A 19186-nucleotide genomic window follows, 5' to 3' on the forward strand; every position below is an offset into this window, starting at 1 on the left:
TCTGCTTACATCATTCCCTTTACAAAATTAGCTACTTATCAATGCAGCCATTTTACTGATGTTATACGCCACATAGTGATAACATTAGAAGAGTCATAGAATGCCGTGACCAAACTACTTTTACTTATTATAGTACTCATATTTGTCTGTTGCCAGCATAACGTGATGGTGTGAAAGAATCATTGTGAAGATTTGGACGATATTATCAGAATGATTCATTGGTGCAGTATTGTTTTATGATGGTATTGTTTTAAAAGCATTTGTTTTCATTTTACTCTTCCAAAAATAAAGATTTTTTTTTTTTGGCTTTTATAGTGATTGGACATGTATGTGTACTGTACCAAAGTAATAAGTAGTTTCAAAACACACGATAAATTCAGAAAATGCATTGGCAAATGAGAATGCAAAATATCAGCTACTGCTCTTAAAGTAATGTGCTGCTCTTTTGGAAATAAAGAGAATTAAACTATACTATACAACACATAACATGTGTTTTCATGTCAATCATAATGAAAAGTATATTTTCAAACTTTTTAGATTTTACGACCTTGATAGAATAACATTTACTTGAGACATGAAAATACATCTGTGCAGCTTGCTGTTGGTTTGGTCATGATGTTGGAAAATTACTTCTATTAACACATGCTGTCTACAGTGTCATCTAAAATGCAGCCACATGATTGGAATAATTAAACAGTACAAAGTGTGAAAGGCACGCATTCCTACCTTACTGAAATTTCATTTCAGAATTCTTATGTGTGGCTCAGAATAGTAGTCTAATAATTTCAGCAATTCCTTGTATGAAAATATCAAAATATTTTCAATAGGGAAAATGCACATGATGTAGTTTCTAATCTTGTGACCTCACCTGTAGTAGAGCAATTTGGCATTATAGATTGTAGATATGAATTTCTTTTAATGTCAGAGCACGGAATACATGCAAAATATTTCGGTATGCATTTCAAACATGAACTTCTATTCAAATTTAAAAAAATTGAAAAAAATAATTATGTGGGGTTTCATTCACAGAAATTAAATGCATCCAGTTCATCAGAAGGCAGCACAGTTGATATCGGACTACCTCCAGAAGGGGAACAGCCAGAAGCAGAACCTGAAGAAGCTCTGGAGCCAGAGGCTTGTTTTACAGAAGGTAGGCGAAGCAAAAGATATGCAAGGTGATTAGACCTAACTGTGTTGATCTGGGTTGGATTCTATTTTTATTTAAAATCAAGAAGCAGCTTTCTGATTATAGTTGTATTTTCTGTTTGTATGAGTAACTCTTTCAGAGGTACTGCCATAGATATACTGTTCTCGTGCTCTCTCTCTTTCCTTGGAAGGTATTATAAGAGTTACAAAACTTCAACTCCAAATATTGAAACAAAAATCCTCAAATAGGAGATACTTATTTACAAGCATCTAATGCAGTAGCACTGAAATAAACCAAATGACTTCTGTTCATTGTGATTCCTGATAAGTATTTACCTTATTCTGACATCTCAACACTTATTATCTCATGTAGGCTGTGTGCGGAGATTCAAATGCTGTCAAGTCAGTGTAGAAGATGGGAAAGGGAAAATCTGGTGGAATCTTAGAAAAACCTGCTATAAGATTGTTGAACACAACTGGTTTGAGACCTTCATTGTCTTCATGATTCTTCTCAGCAGCGGTGCTTTGGTAAATTCAGTGTCTATTTTAAGCAGCAAGCACTTAGAATTACAGTTAATTATATAGCTGCAGGTAACATCAGAATTTAATATCCAATTCATAAATGTTCTAATGGCAACATATATCAACAAATATTTGGCATATATCATAGGATATGTAACAGTTTGCTTACAGGCTATGAAACAAATTGTTTGGCAAGTTCAAAATATAGTGTTAATGGAAATAAGAAATTAGTTATCTCAGACTGGTATTCACATGTCTTCATATTGATGATAATAGCCTTTTTTTTTGTTTTACACACATTTAAAATAAACCACAGCTGAGCTAGGAACTTATCAACAGCAACCTGAATTGTCAAACTGAGATGTAAGGTACCAACGTGATTCCGTCAGGTATTTTACCAGATTGATGTTAAATCAGGAGCACAGAGTAAGTACTGAAGTAATTAGTTCCTCATAGCAGCAGCAAAATATAGTGAGTGTACTTTCTACACTTGAGTCAATGCACAGTGATTCACTGTCAATGTAGACATTTTCTTTTGAAAAGAGAGTTATTAATCTCTGTTCAGGATTGCTTTGTGGGTTAGTGTGTATAGTTTGGTTTCAAATATTAGTTCCTCAAAAATTGTGTATCACAGAGTCATTTTTAAATTCCTCATATAATTTTGATATAAAGTTGTAGCTACCACAAAGGAATTCCTTGCATCATTAAGCCATTGCTATCCATGGAAACAAATTAAAATGAGATTTGGAGAATGGTATTACAGCAAGTTTCGTGGATCATTGTTCAGCTCAGCTGAAAGCTGAATATTGTGTTTTGACCCAGCTTTATGAAAAGACTACAGTACGGAGTGAAAGCAAAAGTTGTGCTTGAGGGAAGGATATATGCCTTATCATCACATAGATTTTTCCAATTCAAATTCTTTCTTGGCTATGATATATCACACTGCAAATTGTGAAGACATTTAATTATATCTTCAAAAATATTTTTCACAGGCATTTGAAGATATATACATAGAGCAACGTAAAACTATCAAGACCATGCTGGAATATGCTGACAAAGTTTTTACTTATATCTTCATTCTGGAAATGCTTTTAAAATGGGTGGCTTATGGCTTTCAAACCTATTTCACTAATGCATGGTGCTGGCTGGACTTCCTGATTGTTGATGTATGTATTCTTTTTCATTTTCTGCACAACAGGCTCTAAAAATCAGAATGTTATGTTTTCAGGATAAGATATCTGTTCTATTCAATTGAAACTCTATTTTAAAACTGTTGTTGTGGTATGGTTTATAATTCTGTTCAGAAAAGAAAAATATTTTGATATACTTATTACTCTGGAGATGTTTTGTTGATATTCTCTAGTTTTATGAATTTGTAATGCTTTATTGAAATGATGCTTTTTACTATTTTTTTTTCACGGTGTGGAAAGGATGCTGTTCATCCTCTTCAGTTTTTGCTGTATATGGAATTTAAATATTTCAAACCAATTTCTTTAAAGGTTTCTAACATTCTAATCCATTACTGTAAGTGTCCTGTCACTCTATGTAATATGAAAGGAAAATACTGCTAAGAACTCTCAGTTCCATGGTACTATTCAGTACTCTTGCACTTTCCACTGCATCACATGGGCGACCTAAAAGAGACACTTGGAGAACTGTAGATGAGCTCCTTTAGAATAGGTCAAATGATTTTCAAAAGGCTGCACCACCAAGGAGCAGACACACATTGTCTAAAGGAGACCTAGTGAGAAGTGCATTGTAATTTCAAGTCTACATGCTCAACAATATATGCACGTACTGGGTAGCATAAATGGAAGTCTACAGATCTTTAACCATATAGCAGACATTCATTTCCCTTCCTGACAGCCTGACTACATCTGTCTGTGCCAATAGGGCATCTCTCAGTTCCACCTATGTAATTGCCATGGAATGCAAGGTAAGAATGTGTCTTGAATCACTTGTTCGCTCATTCTGAAGAGCAGCAGAATTCTGTAGAAATCACTATGTATCTCCCTAAAACTACAATGATATGATAGACCATGAAGTCTTTACTATACAGAGCTTGAAAAACATAACTTTTAAATCCATACCAGCATTGCAGATCCTATGATAAAATATGACTATATGCACACTTAGTATTCTTTGGTTGAGTCTGCATCCTTGTAAAACATTTATTGGCTCAGTCATCAGATGTGTAAATTACCGTGACCAGTAGAGCTTTACAGAGACAGCACGGACAATACCTTACACTATCATTATATATTTATTGTATTTATCAACAAATATTTAATTCTTATTTGATGATCTGTGGTTTAGTTACTTCTGTGAACTTTATAAATAACTTTATTAGTTTTTCATGGCAACCTTACCCTGGTGCAATTTTTTTCATGGAAAAAATTAATCTCTGAAGCATTTTTTAAAATCTTTACTCAGGTGATTGAGATAACAAAGTGAAAAATTAATTTGGAAGTGAAAGAATTAAGGGACAACAGGAAGGATGGAAGGGAAGGGCATTAAAATGGAGGGAACTAGAAGATGGTTTGGGTTTTTTTTTTCTTCACTAGGGCCACTCCTTCCCAATGGTTTACTATACATTTCTAAGGATTATTGATGAAAGATAATTGTATTATTTATTTTACAGCTATTCTAGTTTATTTATTCATCTGCCTGCAGACCAGACCAGCGTTATGCAAGCCAGAATTGATGAAGTGGTTAAAGGAGTCACAGGGAATGTAATGAAGTGTGGATATGCCTAACAATGAAGCTTCTACCATTGTCTAACAAACGGTTATCAGTCTTGATTAGTCTGGTTAAATCTGAACAGCACTGGTAGCTATGGCTGTTGAATAAGATTTTCTGGACACTAGAAAGTTACATTTGGCCAAAGGCCAGGTCTGGATGTGGTTTTTGAGAGTTTTTACATTCCATCAAATTCTGAAGATATCACAGGAAGTCCTGACCTAAATTGGCCATTCCAATCCACCCAACTTTTGGGAGTTTTCTCTTTGCATGTGACTTCATTTTTCTTTAAGTACCACCAAATATTGACTGGTTTATGTGAATGTAGAAAGCATTTTTATACCATTCTACCAACATCTTTCATCAACAGGTACCTAGAATATACTTTTATTCTACTTTGTCTGACTTGAAAGATCTTTCTGCGTTATAGAGGGATTCCTGGAGAAAGAGGTCCAGCCTTGAATATTCTTGAGAAGTTCAGGGCGTACATCATTCCCACCATATGTATTGGAAGGATATACAAGATGAATGAGCAATATTGCCTTTCTGTTTTTGTGTAGGTCTCTTTGGTTAGCTTAACAGCTAATGCCTTGGGCTACTCAGAACTTGGTGCGATTAAATCCCTTAGGACACTAAGAGCTTTGAGACCTCTAAGAGCCTTGTCACGATTTGAAGGGATGAGGGTAAGACAAAATGAAAGAATCTGAAATAATGCATGCGTACACAGAAACAATGCATGCAGACTAATCAATGACAAATCCATGCAGATATGCCACACTATCATCCTATATATTTCACATTTATCACTAACATATAAGCAAAGGCTTCATCTGCTTATATGAATTCATGTGTTATTGCACACATTGTTACACTTACTTAGGCTCCTTGGCTTTTCACCCTATTTCATATTTTCCTGGAGAGCCCCAGGATTTATCAACTGCATGGATCTATGCAATGTTACTACAAAACTGAATTTATCCCATACAAATAAATCCTGCTATAGCCAGAACAGTTTTAAAAAAGCAATACTTATTCATAAAAGTGTGTACACATATAAACACATATATATGCACATGTGTATTTCATACAAGTATAGAATATCATGCATAGTCTATCAGATGTCTTTTAACCTAGGATCTGTAAATATTAATTGGGAATTTCCATTACAATTTAAAAGTTTTGTAATTAATTCCTATTTTAATAAGTAAATTGGCAGTGTTAAAATACCATCTCTCTTTCAGATTAGAACTATTGCATTCTATTTAAGACAACTTTTCTAGTATATCAAAGATGTAGCTGGTTTTATGATTTCTGGCCTAAATTGGTTGCTTACTGCTTTCCATATTGATTTTTAAATGTTGTTTATAATCTACAGAGCACTAAGCAGACTGAAAACATATCACAAGACTTCTGCTTACAGCGTTGGGTTTATTTGAGAAGTTACGGTCCCCAGCTGTTTGGGGGTTATCACCATGTCAGTTACCACAGCTGAGACCCTCAGCTGCCCAACTGGGCTCTCAGTCTATTCCAGTGCAAAGTCAAATTGATTAGTTTAGATCACTTCTTTAGTGCACTGAAATGGACAAAGACCTTATGTATTCTGCTATGACCTGAAAGCTCTAGAAATGTTTCTCTTAGGGGCAGTAGTTGATACTACTTCTCAACAACTGGAGATGGTAGATATTTCTAGCTCCAGCCACAAGAAGGTGTCTGACTTACACCTTCAAGGTCCATGTGTCTGCCTTGGACATATTGCCATAGATCTAATCAGCAGATGCACCTGAGCTGAAACCCTATTGTTGTATTTAAGAGGGATCCTTGTGTGAGCTCCCTACTGCAATCACTGATCTTTGGCACCCCAGGCTGTAAGCTGATTAGCAAATTTATAAGTCAACTACAAATTGATGAGCCTCTGAAGAAAATGTGGTGCTCTATGCATGTGGAAAGTAAAGGACTTCAACCAAAAAGGAAACAGGCATTGATGAGAGGTTATAAATTCAAAAAAGAAAATACCACTTCCTTGCCTCCAGCAAATTTCTGGAACTTTGCTGAAGTAAATTTGAAGACTTGGGATGCTTATATCAGCTATAAGGCTTATTTAAAACCTCAATAGTATCTTGCTAAAAAAACCATTAGCTGTTGTTTTTTTGAGAATGATTAGCAAAAAAACTTAATACAAAATATTACAAATTTTAGATGCACAGTAAATTGCTTAAGTGGCAATTTAATGTGGCAAGGAAGAAAACAATCACTTTGTCATGAAGGTTTATGGGTAATTGTCAATCCCATAACTTCCATGTTGGCATAAACTTTACCTACTGATTTGATCCTGATCTGCTAACTGTATCTCTTTGTAAAATACCCAGATAAGGAGATTTATGACTTTAGCAAAAGATATAATAAAAAGTAGTGGCTGTAGTTGGATAACTTCAGACTAGAAATGTGACCTATATTTTTATTAGTTAGGCAATTAACCATTTAAATTTTCCTGTGAATATAGTGAATTTTGCCTTATTTAAAGTAATCAATTTCGGGCTTAATGTCTTTAAAGACACAGTAGCTCAAGTTGGTGAAGAAATTAGTATGAGAAGACTTTAAGATCTGATACGTGGAAATTCAAGATGTCTGTTTATAACATAGTGATTTCATTGGTGCTTAATATCTATGAACTGAAAATATGACAATATAGTATGGTGCATATATTTGCATAGGCACTTAAAGTTACTTCCAGTGAGCATTATACTTCCTATATACAAGCAAGAAATACCATTCTACACATCTAAAATATTTAATCCACCATACTGTTCTCTAGGATCAGGACTTGTGCCTGCCAAACTAATAATTAATAGAAAACATTGCCCCTATAGAAAACATGATGTTTCCCCTGCATCTTCGCACCACTACTATTGCTAGGGGAAGTACACTTTAATTTGCACTTGGGACTTCATGAAAGTAGCCTGTGGGAGTATAATTAATCTGTCTATGCTCTGCCCCAAGCACTATCGCTCACTGCTATATGGTGCTAGGCACATGCTACCTTTTTTTTAACCAGTAAACAAAGCTTTCAATGTCTGTCTAATGCTTTCCCTCCTTTCACTTGCTGTCAGGCCTTGCTCTCTTTTCTCACACCCCTACTACCAATGGAAGCTAGGAGGTGTCTGGATCAGTGTTTTCAGTGATGCTCAACAGTATGTGTTGAGTGTCTTCAAATGATTCATTTTACAAGCTGGTCCTGCTATAGCTTCAGGACTCAGACTAAAACCAGAGAAAGTAGGTCAGCTGTAGAAATCCAGCAATTAAAGAACGAAGACCATGACTGGACCTGCAGCTGTAGCAGAAAGAGAAACAGAATTCTTGGGTGTAATGAGACTGAAAGCTTGAGGACAAATTTTTTCACTTCATTAACTATCCCTTTATATCGCAATAATTATTTCCGATGGATGATATTATTACAATTAACAAATCTACTTATATTTTTAAGTAGAAGAATTGAGATAACTTTAAATAAAAATAATGTAAAACTAGTAACTAACATATATTTGGAAAATATTCCTGAGTTGGGAAAAAATTATGTCACCATTTATTCTTCCATTCAAACTTCCCACTAAAATCAGTGAACTCATGGATTTCCAATTTAAACTAATTCAGCATTATTATTAAACTATTAATTTGTTTAGGTCAAACTACTCCTCACTGCCTTCCAGTGTCGTGTCATTGACAAAGTTGAGAGTACAGGTCTGTCAACATAAGACAGCACCGTTGAAATAGTCAGAAAAGATTTATCCATTAGTCAGGGAATCCTCTCTGCCTGGCTGATGAGTGATAAAATGCTATATTATTTTTGCTTATTGATTTATAATTGGTATTGCTAAGGAGATTTTTAGTATGAGTAAGAAACTATTTTGATTTTTTTTTAATTTCCCCATTAGAAATAAACACTTATTACAACATGTAATTTAAAATATGTGGAAAAAAAAACCATGGAAGCTTTGGACTTCATCCACCATTCTGTGCTTTTATAGAGTCATACAGTAATTTACATTGAAAGGAACCCTATTTGGTCCAGCTCCTTAATTTAACATAACAACAATTTCATTGAAGTCCTACAGGATGTCGAATATTGTCCAAAGTATGTGTCACTCCAAAGAGGTATTGTTTTGGCAGGAATGGAGCCCTGAAAGTATAACAAGTATTTCTCCTTTCCTTCAGCCCAAGTCTACTATATGGTATACATGATAGTGGTCCATCACCTACCCTAACATTCAAAGGTTTTATTTTCTATTATGCAAAATGGCAAGGAATGAAAGGTGATCTACCTAGATGACTAATTTTACAAGTAATTGATTCTATGGAACCTATTAATTGTAGATATAAATGTAACACCAAAATATTTTACAGGCTTAAGCTACATATTTGTATTTCAAATAGAAACAGATAGCATAGTGTGCTAGAGGATCTGCTGTAGTACTTACATCATATAAACTAAATGAATTATAAATAATCTCATCCATATAATACCTCATGTCCTGCATTTTTTTTAAAACAAAATCTTCATCAGGTTCTAAGGATCTGATTCAGTTGTTTTAGCAAAATTGGCAGCGGTGCTCCGTAGTTATTAAATTTTATATTGTTAGACTTACAAACAGATTTAAAATAGGAGTTTACTACTTTAGCAGTTCATCAATTCCATCATTAAAGAAATCATTCTCATTCATAATGGACCTACTTTCTCCCTAATTTTATTTTCTTTACTATTTTATTTTCATTCTGGAATGTTTTCAATCATCGCTCATCATCGTACATGAACTCATTTTCATATTTTTCTTTCTTGAAGCCAGGTTTTCCCCAAAATTCATTTGGGAATTAAATCAAGCCTCTTCCTTCTTTAAGTCTTATCTGCCACTTGCCTGAACACTACCAGCTTTTCTGTGTTCAGATATTCAGCTGGTTTCCTGGTTTGAACATGTCTGCTTTTCTCTTTTTATATATAACCATCCAAATGAACATGCATACATCCCTGAGTTTTCTTTTATTTAAAAGAAGTCTTAAAATTACTTTTAGTTAAAAATTTGCTCAGTAATATTGATTTGGACTGTTCATCCAGTAAACATGTAATAGAAAAAAGGTTGTTGTGTTTGATGCAATCAGTCACGAGAAATATTATGGATATGGTTTTGCAGATATACATTAAGTAAATATTCTAAAAAAAATTAATAAATGCTTATTTTTTCTGGTTTTTTTTACCTGTTTGTTCTTCTTTTTCGCATTCTTTAAAGCTACAATTTTCTACTATTTGTATGATTTTCCTTCTAATTATGTTGACATTTTCTCTTTATATTGCTTTTCTTACTTGTTACTCTCAACAGTTAAAAAAGTGTGACAGAGATATTAGAATTAAAATAGAGTGTTACATTTAAGAAAGGCTGATGAAACATTTGTAAGCTACTGGTTCCTATGTTCTTACACTGTCTGTCTTTGGTTTTATTTGTACTCTAGGTGGTTGTGAATGCCCTGTTAGGAGCGATTCCATCCATTATGAATGTGCTTCTTGTTTGCCTTATATTCTGGCTAATCTTCAGTATCATGGGAGTAAATCTATTTGCTGGAAAATTTTACTACTGTGTTAACACTACAACTGATGAGAGATTTGATATCAGCCAAATCAACAACTATAGTCAATGTGAGGAGCTCATAAAAAACAATGAAACTGCCCGATGGAAGAATGTGAAGGTTAACTTTGATAATGTAGGCCTTGGTTATCTTTCTCTGCTTCAAGTAGTAAGTCACCACTCCTTAATTTCTATTTCTCTTTCTATATCTCTGTTGTTTACTTGTAACAGTAAAAAATAATTTTTCATTGTTTCATTCATTTAGAAATCTTGTCTCTCACTTCTTGGTTTGGAATTATAAAGTGTGAGATAAATCCATGACTCTACAGAAATAATACAAAGCGTAAAGGCTATGCTAACTATGAGAAAAAATACATAATTCAAACCTAATTCACCTTAGCTGCATTGAATCTATATCAAATACACCTAATTTGCTCATACACAGAAAATAACTTTTATATCAGATATTACTCATAATTGATAGAAGTTCTTATTAGATGCTGTGTCCTCTATAGTCAGCTCTTAGAATTTGCTTGCAATTCTTATATATGAATGAACCATACAATAGAAGGCAAGAGTCACCGGTTAACATTGCACTGTGCTGGTGTTTATGATGAACGCTAAAGACACTTAGTCTTCAGCTCTTAAACAACGTTTCTGACAAGACATTTTCCAGGAAAAGCATGAGGTAAACACCAGTGTTCTGTTTATAGGCTACATTTAAAGGATGGATGGATATCATGTACGCAGCTGTGGATTCTCGTAATGTAAGTATAGTCCCTTGATTCCATTTGTTTTAACTGTATGTGCTCCAAGATTTAAGAATGTAATTTTAACATCTTTCAGAAATAACAGTAAAAATGAGAGAACAAGGAGTTATTATAGTTTTGTAGTTAAAGAAAATAGAAACCATAGGAAAAATACAAGAGACAAAGAAAGTAGAGGAGCAGTCCTAAAGGATTCCATGTTCTCTATGGTACAGTTGGACCAAAATTCCTCAATTCCACAGCAGACTTAACTAGTGCCATGAAATGCCTTTTCCTCCTCTCATTATGTGCATTTAGGCATTATTTACATTTGGAAGCAGGCACCGATACACAGCTTAGAGATGATTTTTTTGTAACACTGATCTTTTTTCAAACTTGAGACTTTCACTGTGCTCTGCAAGACGCCTGACTCCTTTCTTCAGGGCACAGTTCCTATTCTTAACTCAGACTGTACATTTTCTTACCCTTTTGCCTTCCCCGTGCTCCCTTGGTGCAAGGTGTCCTCTAGTTCTAAGTAGACAACTGAATAAACTATACTGGTAAAGCTCCAGCTTTTTTGGCAAGCTACACTCACAGCCGGAGGCCTGTTGTAGCACAGTAAATGTGCATAACTGTACCAAGAAAATATGCTTACTCTAAACACGGTTTGGATGCCTCTCTTCCATAACGCAGGGCAGTTTCCTAAGTGCCTGTAGCAGTGAAAGCTCCACAAGCCCACATCAGGGGCCTCCCATGAGATATACAGAAAAGTTTGCAGCTTTACGAGCTGGTGTTTCTGGTTGTTTATAAACTCAGACAGATGGTACTATACTAGTTTAAACCAATTGTGTCTTCAGTATTTATTCTATGCTCATATAGGCCAGTTCTATTTTTTAAAATGAAATATCAAGTTTGATAGCAAAGTTCTTTGTCAAGAATGTAACTTCATAGATTGAAGATCAGTGGGATGGATATGTAGGAACTTGACCATAAGAAGCAAAGATCAGAGTAAGAGCCCTAAATTCTGTCCAGCAGATATTTGGCTCTGTGCTCACAGTTAAACTAAGGCTTAGTTTCTATGCCTTTTTTGCAGGTTTTGGATCAGCCTAAGTATGAAGATAACCTGTACATGTACCTTTACTTTGTCATCTTTATCATCTTTGGATCATTCTTTACCTTGAACCTTTTCATTGGTGTCATCATAGACAATTTCAACCAGCAGAAAAAGAAGATAAGTACTTCATCATTATTCTGAAAAGAAAGCTAAAAAAAAATGCTTATTTTTGGTCCACACACAACAACTTTATTCATAAAATATTATTTTTTCATTTTATGATAAATTAATATGTGCTCTGCATATTAAATACGTTAAATTATTAAAGCTTATGATTTGGCTTGATGAGGGTTTAATAGACAAATGACAACATATGTCTGTCCATGGTTAGTGAAATACTGAATGTCATCTTTGTAAAGATGTGGATTTGGGGCTGCAGTCTATAATAGACTCATAAAAAGGCTAACCATTGAAATAGCTAAAGGTAGCTATAAAAACTCTTAGCTATACTACCTTCATGTCTCAGAGCTCAGCAGTTTAGATTTCGGAACCCTAATAATGAACACTGAATTATCTTTATTTGTACTCTCTAGTCTTCGTATTTTGTCAATGCTGCCTTAAAAGGTATCAGTGGTTCAGCTGCAGAACTTAACTAAAGTATCTGGCTACACAAAGTGTTATTGGAGTGGTGGAAGTGCTGTTGGATCCATGTGCTGAAATGGGTTGAGATGGAGAGAAATTGGCTTTTTTTTCTACTTATTCCACATAGTAGTTCCAGGATCTCCTGCTTCAAGTCCTGCCCCAGTGGAGGGAGAAGAAGAGGTTGTGAAATGTGACCATCTGGATACCTTCTAATTCTTCTTTGGTATCATAGATGTCAGTTCTGAAATTTTGCCAAAATTTACTCTAAAGGAAAAAAACAAGAGAGGGGGATTGGAATATTTTATTAGTTTGTGCCTCTGTAATAACTGATGGAATTTAGTAGAACAAAGGAAAAGCACCTCTCCTTCCTCTGTACCTCCCCTCTCCACAGTGAAAAGCAGAGGTCTACCACAAACAATGCAAGTTCAAGAGCCTCTCAAAAAAACACCCTAAACATTAAGAGTGGAATATGTAAAGCAATTCTTCTGTTACCAAAGTACTAATAATCATGATAAAGGGTTTTTTTATGTCTGTCTTAACTTTTCCCGCAGATGAGGTGAATAATAGTGATTATTACTACTGAGTATCTTTGTTTATAAGTAATCAATAGAGATACATGATTGTAACCAGTTTTTGTCTCTTTGGTTTACTTTGGAGGTCAAGACATTTTTATGACAGAAGAACAGAAGAAATACTACAATGCAATGAAAAAACTGGGTTCAAAGAAACCACAAAAGCCTATACCTCGACCAGCAGTAAGAATAAAAATCTTTTCTGTTATTTTTACATTTATTTAAAAATGGTATTGTTTCAATTAGGCCTTAGGCTGAATTAAGCTGTAAGCTAAAAACCCAAGTGATATAAGAAAAGCCTTATTCATCTGAAATCCAATTTTTTTCTCTTCTGTAGTCTGCATATGGAAGACTCTTCTTCCCCCCCCCCCCCCCCCCCCCCCCCCTTTTCTCTCTGCTGATGGCAATGACATTTTATGTGGCATTTTTTCAAAACACTGGTTGGACTAGAACCTAGAATTAAATGTGGCAGTGTATTTGTCAAAATATGTGAAAGCCTTAGGGCACAGGCCTTTTCAATCATCGAGGAAGACTCTGAAACTGTTGTATGGGGGCAAGCTACCATATCTAATTGCCTGAAAAAAAGGCCTTTTGCCCCTCACATTCCTGTTGCACAATCCATACAATGGTTTGCTCTCCTGAGCAGGGCTACCCTAGCACTACAGAGCAGGGTTTGGCTGGGGCAGAGAGTGATTCCATCTCTGCAGTTCTGCTTTGGATTGTGGAACCTGCTCAGTGGCCAGTCCAGCCATCAGTAAATTCTCTATTGCTGAAAAATGGAAGATATTTTAAAGGCAATTTTGGTGGCATGAAGAGCACTGAACTTGGGGCTCAAAAACTTTGTAAGTTTTCTGACAAATGAAGTGCTATTAACTCTCAGCCTGCTTACATTCTACCCACCCTTCACTTAGTTTTTTTCAAATTCTGCCAAACTAAGTGTTCAGTTAATAGTTTGTGTCACAAAAGGTTACAGTGAACTGGTTCAGGGTGGCAAAGTCTCCTTTGCAACTTTAAAAACAAATGCACCATGCATATTTTGAAATCATCCCTTCAATGCTTATAAACACAGTATTTGCATTTCTATTTAATTTGTGTTTACATGTACAAACTGGAAAATTCACAACAATGGAGAACTTCATGGAGAACATGAAATCCCCTTCATACTAGATTTCAATAATTTCTAACAATTTTGAAAAAGAAATTTTACCTAATGCATATTGTAATGAATCTTATTTTTCTCCCTCAGAACAAATTCCAAGGCATGGTCTTTGATTTTGTAACAAAACAAGCATTTGATATCAGTATCATGATACTTATCTGCCTTAACATGGTCACAATGATGGTAGAAACAGATGATCAGAGTGAAGACATGGAAAACATTTTATATTGGATTAACCTGGTGTTTATTGTACTTTTCACTGGAGAATGTGTCCTGAAATTGATTTCACTTCGCCATTACTACTTTACTATAGGCTGGAATATTTTTGATTTTGTGGTTGTCATTCTCTCCATAGTAGGTAAGAACAATTCATTTTTATGAAATGGCTAATTCTGTGGAAACTGAAACATTTTTGGCATGTAAAGTCTATTTATATTTTGGATCAACATTGTCACTATAAAGTCTGACCACCATTTTTCTTTCTTCTGATTTCATATTATCCATAAAATAATTGAACAGTATGGTAAATTTTTTAGCAATAGGTTTCACACACTCTCACTTTTCTATTAGTTGAAATTAGATCTTTATTCTGAATTCAGTAGAAATTCCACGGTGTAGAAAGAAACCCATATATGAAAGGCGATTTTGATATAAACTAACAGTGGCAGTTGCAGGAAAAGAGTCTAGCAATCCAAAATCCAAGAGCAAAATCTGTGGGACTGTTGTTAGGCTAGCATGCAAGCACCCCAGACAGCAGGGTAAAACCCTCAGCTTACTTCAGAGTTTTGTTTGATCCTGGGAGGTTTATGCCTGAGCTAGAGCGAGCAACCAGAGAAGCAGAGGTGAAGCAGATGTAGTAATAAATACACGGTTCCACTAATCTTTGCTTTATCTAGAGCAGAAAACCTGAAAGAACTTGTGTAAAAATTCTGTCATTTTAACTTCTCAGAACTCCTTAATATGCAAATTGGGTTTGCCATTTTTTAATGGAAACAGGATGTAGTTATTTTTCTGCTTTGAGGCACATAATATAATGCTCAATTCTTCTACTCTTCAGTGAGTTCTAAGAAGCCTTTTTATTATCAGTTTGTTTATGTTTGGAATTGCTGTGTCATTAATACTAAACTTGTAGTCATGTTATTTCATGTGTGATTAAGAAGTTGCAGTTTCCTTCAAACATACATATTTTCTTTGAATACCATAACTTGATTAGGTGGCATTTTAATACTACTATGAATATGATCTTTCTTCAGATTAACTGAAATTATTTTTGTTACAGTTAAACAGAAAGCTATTCTTCTGGTCTCAGCATTTGCTAGTCTTCATACACTAGTTATCAGTTTGTCCTGAAAAAGATTGATTTTGTGTATTTGTGTGTCTTTTTGCATAGTTAGTCATACAATTAACACTTAGAAATGTCATTGATGTAGTTTTTTTTTTTATTACCCTGCAAATTACTTTAGAATTTCTATTGGGATTTATGGGTTTCCAAAACATACCAAACTGTAAAGGTTTTGTAAAAACAACTGAATGGCTAATTTCTAAAATCTGTTTAAATATCCTATTCTTCTTAAAGTTCTACAGTGTTTGTAGGATAAATCTTTAGCAGTGGTTTTTAAATCTAATAATATTCTTTACTAATTTGTTTTTCAACAGGTATGTTCTTAGCTGAGATGATTGAGAAATATTTTGTGTCCCCCACACTATTCAGAGTCATCCGACTTGCCAGAATTGGTCGAATCCTGCGTCTCATTAAAGGCGCTAAGGGAATCCGCACTCTGCTTTTTGCTTTGATGATGTCTCTTCCTGCTCTGTTCAACATTGGTCTGCTGCTGTTCTTGGTCATGTTTATCTATGCGATATTTGGCATGTCCAACTTCGCCTATGTTAAGAGGGAAGTTGGGATTGATGACATGTTCAACTTTGAAACGTTTGGCAACAGCATGATCTGCCTATTTCAAATTACCACATCTGCTGGCTGGGATGGTTTGCTAGCCCCAATTCTTAACAGTGGGGAGCCAGACTGTGATCCCCATAAAGATCATCCAGGGAGCTCCGTTAAAGGCGACTGCGGCAACCCTTCCGTTGGGATTTTCTTCTTTGTCAGCTACATTATCATATCATTTCTGGTAGTGGTGAACATGTACATTGCTGTGATTTTGGAGAACTTCAGTGTTGCTACTGAAGAAAGTGCTGAACCCTTGAGCGAGGATGACTTTGAGATGTTCTATGAAGTCTGGGAGAAGTTTGATCCCGATGCAACACAATTCATAGAGTTCAGTAAGCTATCAGATTTTGCAGCTTCATTAGATCCTCCTCTTCTTATAGCAAAACCAAACAAAGTCCAGCTTATTGCAATGGATCTACCCATGGTAAGCGGCGACAGAATTCACTGCCTTGACATCTTGTTTGCTTTCACAAAGCGTGTTTTGGGGGAAAGTGGGGAGATGGATGCCCTCAGAATACAGATGGAAGATCGGTTTATGGCAGCCAATCCTTCAAAAGTCTCCTATGAACCAATCACAACCACATTAAAACGCAAACAGGAGGAGGTATCTGCTGTCATTATTCAGCGTGCTTTCAGACGTCATCTTTTAAGGCAAAAAGTCAAAAAAGTTTCATGTATATTTAATCAGGATAAAGGTAAAGATGAGGACGATCTGCCCATGAAAGAAGATATGATTATGGATAAACTAAATGAGAACTCTACTCCAGAAAAAACAGATATGACCCCCTCCACAACCTCCCCACCATCCTATGATAGTGTAACAAAGCCAGACAAGGATAAATATGAAAAAGACAAATCAGAAAAAGAAGATAAAGGTAAAGACAGCAGGGAAAGTAAAAAGTAACACAGAATTCTGTTTGTGATAAACTGTTTACAGCCTGAGAAAGTATGTATTTGTGTCAACAGGACTCCTGTAGGAGGTACATGCCAAACTGACAGTTTTTACATATATAAATATATATATAATTATATATATATATATAAAAGGTCAGTGCCTATAACAAGACAGTGACCCCTCGTCATCAAACTGCAACTCTGTAAAACAGGGTAACATCTTGACAGGAGGTTGTTGTTTTTATTACCAGCTGACACTGCTGAAGAGAAGATAAAATGGCCAATCAGATTGTAGGGACCAGTTAAAAAAAAAAAAGGTGCGAACGTATGAATCTCTGCGTTTAACATGAAACACACAGTACAAAAATTGTATCCACTGTTTGCATTTCAACAGCCACATTTGCCATATTTTTACAAAAATCAGTGTTGGTGAACTTATCATTTTTTAATTCACAAGTTGTTTACTATTATATGTGACTATTTTTGTAAATGGGTTTTATGTTGGGGAAAGGGGTATGAGAACCAGGTGTTCTACTCTCGGATTCTCTATAATGTACAGACAGAAATGATTTGCATGAAGGCATGCTGCACTTGTAGTTCATGCATGGAAAAACATGACGTCGCACAAAGCAGCAGAGTCTGACTACTTCCATGTTTCAGGGTGGCTCTATATTTTGAGGTGCTTTAACAACAGTATCGATCTAGTATCTCATCCAGACAACTCTTAATGTGCCTGTAAAGTCCCATAGAGTCTACAATAATAGAACAGATGTTTTATTTTTTCATTAGTCATTTAACTGTAGTTGAACGAACTCTGCATAAAAAATTTACTGAGGGACATAGAGTCCATTTTTAAGTATTCTTCTGTAGAAAACAGCTTACCTGAACTTGGGAAATTGAATTTACCAAAAACCCACAAAACTTAAGGATTATGAAGTTGTTCTGCCTCACCCTGCAGTATTGTTTAGCCATCTTCTGCTCTCAGCAAGGTTGACATTGTATGTGTTGATTAAAAAAGTACCGTCTATGTAAATAGTTATTTTATCCCGTGGTGCATGTTTGAGCAAACAAATAATGACCTGTGCACAATATTTATTGCATCAAATATGTACCACAGTAAGTGTAGTTTGCAAGCTTTCAACAGCTAATATGAAGTATTCTGTACCATTATAGATAGTTTGGAAGCTATCACCGATGCATGTTTATCTTGCCTTTGCTGCTGTAATTTTACTCCTTCCACTGTTAAAAGTCTAATATGGGAAGCCATATCTCAGTGGTTAAGTGAAACAAATTGTTCAATCGGCCATCGTTCTTTCATGACATCAAGCAATAGTTTGCAGCTATTTAAGAGCTTCTTGCTTTGCATTCTAAAATTTTAAGTGACTACTGTACGGTGTATAGTCAGACTGTACAGGGTATGTTGCAAACTGCTTAATCTGTTGAAAAATACATGGATAGAATTTTCTAAGAAAATATAAATATTGTAAAAAATACCATTTTATTTTATTTTTCAGCATTTTGTACATAAAATAAGAAATGAGAATTATCTTCAGGTTGATGTCACTGTCACTTTTGTTACTTTCTATCCATAGCACTTTTTAATTCAAGAACTTCACAAAATAAGAAACAAAGGAAAGAATGGGGTAGCTTTAGGTTTCTGCTTTTTTATTAGTACTGTATTTTTGCACATATTTTAATGTGAAATAAGTTTCAAACTGAGTCCAAAATGCACTTGCTTCCAAATAGATATAACTTGTAATTGAAATGTGGTGGGGAAGATTTGTTTAAAATTCTAGCACTGCCTGCATCAGAAGTTTCAAGGTAGTCTTTTTATTCATTAAATCTTTACCGGTGTTTGTTTACATAGACTATTCTTATTCTTGTTGATTCATGCTGCACTAGAACTGTTCTAAATATAATATGGGAACCACAATGTTTTTTTTCCACAGGAATTAAATAGAAAACTTGTATAATTGATCACATCAGGACATTTTGTGTTTCTTACACAAGCAAAAATTCAATGTTGACTCCTCCTTTTACAAAAATATTGACTTGTGTGTCGGTGAACTGCATGCAGGAAAATGCTATTACCATAAAGAACAGTAAACCACATTACGGTTGAGCCAAAAGAATAAAGACTTCATTTTTTATTGTA

The 19186-nt window shown here is 34.9% G+C and overlaps 1 protein-coding gene across 8 annotated transcripts in view; it reads left to right on the forward strand.

The window, feature by feature from the left end:
* LOC104313747 (sodium channel protein type 2 subunit alpha) overlaps positions 1 to 19186 on the forward strand; it is a 79217-nt gene extending 60031 nt beyond the window's left edge. For 5 of the 8 annotated variants that reach the window (XM_069781275.1, XM_069781276.1, XM_069781278.1 and 2 more), the window contains exons 18-27: positions 1030 to 1150; positions 1520 to 1674; positions 2661 to 2834; positions 4968 to 5090; positions 9904 to 10185; positions 10730 to 10783; positions 11856 to 11993; positions 13109 to 13213; positions 14277 to 14547; positions 15846 to 19186. In XM_069781275.1, coding sequence (XP_069637376.1) covers positions 1030 to 1150; positions 1520 to 1674; positions 2661 to 2834; positions 4968 to 5090; positions 9904 to 10185; positions 10730 to 10783; positions 11856 to 11993; positions 13109 to 13213; positions 14277 to 14547; positions 15846 to 17041 — 2619 coding nt within the window. In that variant the 3' untranslated portion in view covers positions 17042 to 19186. The remainder of the gene's footprint in view (positions 1 to 1029; positions 1151 to 1519; positions 1675 to 2660; positions 2835 to 4967; positions 5091 to 9903; positions 10186 to 10729; positions 10784 to 11855; positions 11994 to 13108; positions 13214 to 14276; positions 14548 to 15845) is intronic. The other 3 variants (XM_069781281.1, XM_069781279.1, XM_069781280.1) reach the window with 1 other exon arrangement.

Source organism: Haliaeetus albicilla, chromosome 4 (assembly GCF_947461875.1).
Source record: "Haliaeetus albicilla chromosome 4, bHalAlb1.1, whole genome shotgun sequence".
Classification (NCBI taxonomy): Eukaryota; Metazoa; Chordata; class Aves; order Accipitriformes; family Accipitridae; genus Haliaeetus; species Haliaeetus albicilla.